Source organism: Lycium barbarum, chromosome 6 (assembly GCF_019175385.1).
Source record: "Lycium barbarum isolate Lr01 chromosome 6, ASM1917538v2, whole genome shotgun sequence".
NCBI classification, from domain to species: domain Eukaryota; kingdom Viridiplantae; phylum Streptophyta; class Magnoliopsida; order Solanales; family Solanaceae; genus Lycium; species Lycium barbarum.
The window spans coordinates 99,566,171-99,571,507 of record NC_083342.1 but is presented as its reverse complement, the minus strand read 5'-3'; the positions used below and the strand labels follow the sequence as shown (position 1 = coordinate 99,571,507).

Genomic DNA, 5,337 nt, shown 5'->3' with positions numbered 1-5,337 from the left:
TAATTTTAGAAAATAGTTTGATTCCGACTCAAACGAAGGAGGAAAATTGGGCGAAATTTTTGTACTTTAGACGTAAAAGTATCTAAAATAAAATAATGTACCACGTGGCAGCTTATCATAGAGCTACCGTAGCAGATAATTTCAAGAAGACAAAAATGCCCCGGTAAGGGCGCTGGTATATTAAGTCCCATGTTCCTCGGTTCAATATTCCATTTCCCGTGTCTGTCGGTGACTTCCTAATAATGGTAATAACCATACAACTATAAGGGTATAATTGACAATTTGGTAATTATCAATTACAATCATTAGCTCTTCTTATATTTGCTCACTAGCAACTTTTTGGTCCATTCTTGGACACTTCTTCCTCTTCTTTCTTCATCGTCCATATCTTATCATTTCCCTTTTTCTACTTTGTCTATACTTCTGCAAACTTTGACAAACTTACATACTTTTTTTTTTTTTTGGACCAATCTTGAAGCTTAACTGTAAGTTTTCACTACATTTCTTTGGCTTTTTTCACTACAATTTTATTGAAAAAGAAGTCCCTAGTTGGCTAGTCCTACTTTAGTTTCTTGTTTAAAGAATTGGGTATTTCTTGATTTGTGTTATTTTTCAGACTTTGTGTAAAAAATTCATCTTTTTTACTAATAGGTGAGGCTTTTCAAGATTCTTGGTGGGTTTGTACAGTTCTATTGTTGGTCTGGTATTCTTGGGGTTTTGCTCTTTTTCAAAGATTTGTGGGGAAAATCATCATTTTTAGCTAATAAGGTGAAGCTTTTTATGATTCTTGGTTAGCCTATAATTTCCTGCTGTTGCAGTTTGGTGGGTTGGTGTCAACTTTGACATAATGCTTTCTTCTAAGATGCCTGAGAAAGCTGTAAATTTTGGGTGGGTAATGAGGTCTAATAACCCCAAAGTCCAATGGTGGTTTAAGCTATTGACAATGGGTGTTTTTCTTGGAATCTTGATTGTATGGGGGATTGATGGTGTTAGTGTGGGTAGTTTTCAGAGAGATTTTGTTTCTTTGAAGGTGAATAGTTCAGGAAAGTTTATTCCTACTTTTAAAGATTTCAGCTTTACCAATATTTCCCTTAGACCCCGTTCAGTAAATACTCGGCAGAATCTGAACCGAGATTTTGCCCCAAAAAATCTGGTTCCTACAGTCGAACCTCAACCGATTAATTTGACTGAAAATCAAGGTAATGCCCCTGATTTCAGTCTTGAAATGGTGACAAATTTGTCCCATAAGGAACCAGTAAGGACAGAGGTTTCAAGACCAAGAGTTCATAGGTGGATTTCTGCTGAATTAGAGGCAAACTATTCATCAAATCTGCTTACTAATTGGTTGGCTCCTGGAGGTGAGCCGTGTAGGGATTCAAGAACTGTGGATATAAAAATCCCTGCTTTGGATGGTCGTGAGAACATTGAGTTGTCAACTGGGGATATTCATGAGTTTGTTTTCCAAGCATTGGATGATTCTGGGAAACCCCATTGTTTGGGTGGTGATTATTTTGAAACTGATATTGCTGGTGAAACATGGAAGTCTAGGCCTCCCATTAAAGATTTAGGCAATGGTACTTACCAGTTTACCCTGCAAGTCCACCCTGATTTTTCTGGGGATTACAATCTCACAATTATCCTACTGTTTCGACATCATGAAGGCCTGAAGTTTTCGCCTGAAAGGTTTGCATTTGACAAAGTTTTGCGCGTGATCCCAGTCAAATTCTCCAAGTCCTCTGTTGAATTACCTGAAATGTCTCAATGCAAGAAGTCGGATCTTGTTAGGGATGTGTGGTCTGGTCGATGGACTCGTCATGCCAAGAATGATAGCTGCCCAATTAGTAATGATGGGCGATACAGATGCCAAGAACCAAATTTTCCATGCCAAAAACCATGGTGTGATGGTCCACTGGGGTCCTTGGAGAGCAATGGTTGGGTATATTCAACACATTGTTCATTCAAGATGTTCTCAAGTGAAGAAGCATGGCATTGTTTGAAGGGTCGCTGGATTTTCTGGTGGGGCGATTCGAATCACTGTGACACAGTGAGAAACATCCTTCATTTCATTTTAGACGTGAATGATATAAAGGAGGTTCCAAGAAGAGCTGATTTGAACATCAGCAACCCGAGGAATCCGTCTCAAACAGTTCGATTTACTAACATTTTCAATGGGCATCCTAACCAGACAGGCAATTATCAAGGCTTGAATTCATTGAAAGATGCTGACTATAGAGAACTTTTGAAAAAGTACTTCTCTGGACATGTTGTTCCAGACACTATAATTATGAATTCGGGATTACATGATGGAGTATATTGGCCTAATATTAGGCATTTCATTGGAGGCGCCAACTATGCTGCATCATTCTGGGCTGAGGTATTTAATGGGGTAAGGCAGAGAGGGTTGAGACCACCTGAAGTCATATATAGGACGACAATAACCACTGGTGGATATGCTAGACGATTAGCATTTAATCCAAATAAAATGGAGGCCTTCAATGGGGTAGTCTTGGATAAGTTTAGGGCATATGGTTTAGTTGATCGTGTCATTGATGATTTTGACATGACTTACCCGTGGCACTACGATAACAGATGCAATGATGGGGTGCATTATGGCCGTGCTCCCGCCAAGCTAAAGTGGAGGGATGGCCAGATTGGGCACCAGTACTTTGTGGACCTTATGCTTGGTCATGTGCTGCTCAATGCATTATGTGCAAGATAGGAGGCGGCAACCAACTTCAAGCAATTGATAGATTTTTGCAAGAGGAAGACTAGCGTGCAAGAAGTTTAGTGATATTCTTGATCTATCTTTCAGTATTTACTGTCCATTATGTTTTCTGAAATTTCTTCCACGTTGTAGGCCAATACTAAAGGTTGTATAGGGGAACACTAAAGAATAGTATTGTTTGTAATTCATTTTTTGAGCTTCTTATAGTCCCATTTGCTTGAACTGTTGTAGATCTGAAGAATAATACTATTACCATTTACTCCATTCATTTTATTTATTTATTTATTTCTTTCTTCTCCTTTAAAGAAAAACAAAATCTATGTTGTCCTTGTTGGTGTTCGGTATGGAGGAAAACATTTTCTGGGTCCTTGGGGGTGTTCGGTATGAAGGAAAACATTTTCTAATTTTTTCATATTCGTTTGATTAAAAATTTTGAAAAATATTTTCTTTAGGAAAATAAGTTCCTCAAAAATGGAGAAAATGACTTCTCTAATAAAAATAGGAAAAACAAGTCTATAAGTGCATTCCACCAACCACCCAACCCACCCACAATAACTCCCACCACCCCACCCCTTCGCTCACCCCACCACCACGCCTACCCCACCCACCCACTCCTGCCCTACTCCCTGGCAAAAAAAAATTAATTTTGCTTTGAAAAAAAGGATTTGAATTTTTTTTTTATTTTTTGCACCACCCCACGCAAGCCCCACCCCAGCCCCAACCCAGCCCCACCCCATCCTCACCCTACCCACCCCTGCCCCCACCCCCAACCCCTTCCCAAAAAATAATTAATTTTGTTTTGAAAAAAAAGTTTTGATTTTTTTTTTGTTTTTTGTACCACCCCACCCCACCCACCCCTGCCGTCAGCCCACTCCACCCCACCTACCCTGCCCCCACCCCACCCTCCACCCAAAAAAAAAATTAATTTTGTTTTGAAAAAAAAGTTTTGATTTTTTTTTTGTTTTTTGCACCACCCTACCCCACCTCCCCCCCCCCCCCCCAAAATAATTTTGTTTTGGAAAAAACGTTTTGAATTTTTTTGCACCACCCCCACCCTGCCCCACCCCCACCCCACCGCCCCTGCACCCAGCCCAGCCCCCCACCCCCCTAAAAAAACTAATTTACTTTTAAAAAAAAAGTTTTGATTTTTTTTGTTTTTTGTTTTTTTGCACCACCCCGCCCCTGCCCCACCCCACCCACCCTGCCCCCACGCCACCCCCTCCCCAAAAAAAATTAATTTTGTTTTGAAAAAAAAGTTTTGATTTTTTTTTTGGTTTTTTGCACCACCCCCCCCCCCCCCCCCCCCCCCCCGCAAAATAATTTTATTTTGAAAAAAAAGTTTTGAATTTTTTTGGGTCCCACTCACCCCCCTTTCCCGACACCCCACAACCCCCTCCAAAAAAAATTGAAGGTGGGGGGTGGGTGGTTATGGGTCCATACTGGGGGGAGGGAGGATGTGGTGGTTTAGAAAATCCAGAAAAAAAATTAAATACTTAAAAAAAAAGGGTTGGGGGTGGGGGATGGGGGTGGGGTTGGGGTGGAGTTGTGGGGCTTGGGTGGGTATTTTCCTGAAAATATTTTCTACCAACCAAACGAATATGAGAAAATAAGTAAGAAATTCACTTATTTTCCGCTACCCAAACAAACATGAGAAAATAAGTAGAAATTCACTTATTTTCCAAGAATACATTCTCGAGGAAAACTTTTTCCTTGGAAAACTTTTTCCTTCGTACCAAACACACCCCTTATCTTTATCTTTTTCCATGCGTATGAGACTGCTAGCTTGAAAATAGTCCAATTACGATGAATTTTTGGACAAATAGTTCAGATAGCGGGTGTGACTACTTTCAAATTGGAGCACAATTAAATAATGGGAAAGGGTCAACTATACCCCTTTGTGCGAAAAGGATCAAATTTAGCCTCCGTTAAACTATTGGTGCAAAAATATCCATACTATTACCTAAATGGTTCAAATATATACCTTCCTCCGTTAGGGCTGTCCAATGTGGACGCTAAATTTCACATGACACTGACATTTGATGTGGTGGATGCCACCTTAATGTTATGAATTGGGAATTCAATTAGGTTAAGTCGAATTGGGGAAAAATGAGCTTGGGTACTGAATTGTAATTAGGAGCATTGGGTCAACATGTGGCACAGACGGAGCCATCACTTAAGACACGCGGATGGAAGGGCCACTTAAAGATCAATGCTCAAGATTATAAGTTAGCTACAGGATCCTACAGTGGAGATCAGTTCATTTGTGTTAGTTGAGACTAAGTGTTAGCTTAAATAACAAAAATAATGGAGGGAAATGGAGTTATGATGTGGTATTAATCTCTCTCTCAACTTCTTCTTCTTCTTCTTCTTCTTCTCTCTTCTCCCTTCTTCAATCTCTAATTTCCCAAATCCTCCATTGCAGGTCACGTACAAGCTTGGAGATACTTGATCATCAATCCTATCTTAGTTCATATTAAATTGTAATCTCATTGAATTATAGTGACGAACCATTATCAATAAAATTCCCTTTGATTCGACTTTTCAATTGTTGCCCTAATTTCATAATGCCATTGTCAATCCATTACACTTAATGCCCAACCCATTTTACCTCC

At 39.8% G+C, this 5,337-nt stretch overlaps 1 protein-coding gene across 1 annotated transcript; it reads left to right on the top strand.

The window, feature by feature from the left end:
• Positions 1 to 332: 332 nt before the first annotated feature.
• Positions 333 to 2,993, top strand: LOC132645000 (uncharacterized). The gene has a single exon (XM_060361718.1). The coding sequence runs from the start codon at positions 848 to 850 to the stop codon at positions 2,717 to 2,719; it is 1,872 nt and encodes a 623-aa protein (XP_060217701.1). The 5' UTR covers positions 333 to 847; the 3' UTR covers positions 2,720 to 2,993.
• The last annotated feature ends 2,344 nt before the right edge of the window (positions 2,994 to 5,337 follow it).

Bases quoted from the DNA above. Each gene is read 5' to 3' on its own strand.
- LOC132645000 (XM_060361718.1), top strand. From the start codon at position 848: ATGCTTTCTTCTAAGATGCCTGAGAAAGCTGTAAATTTTGGGTGGGTA.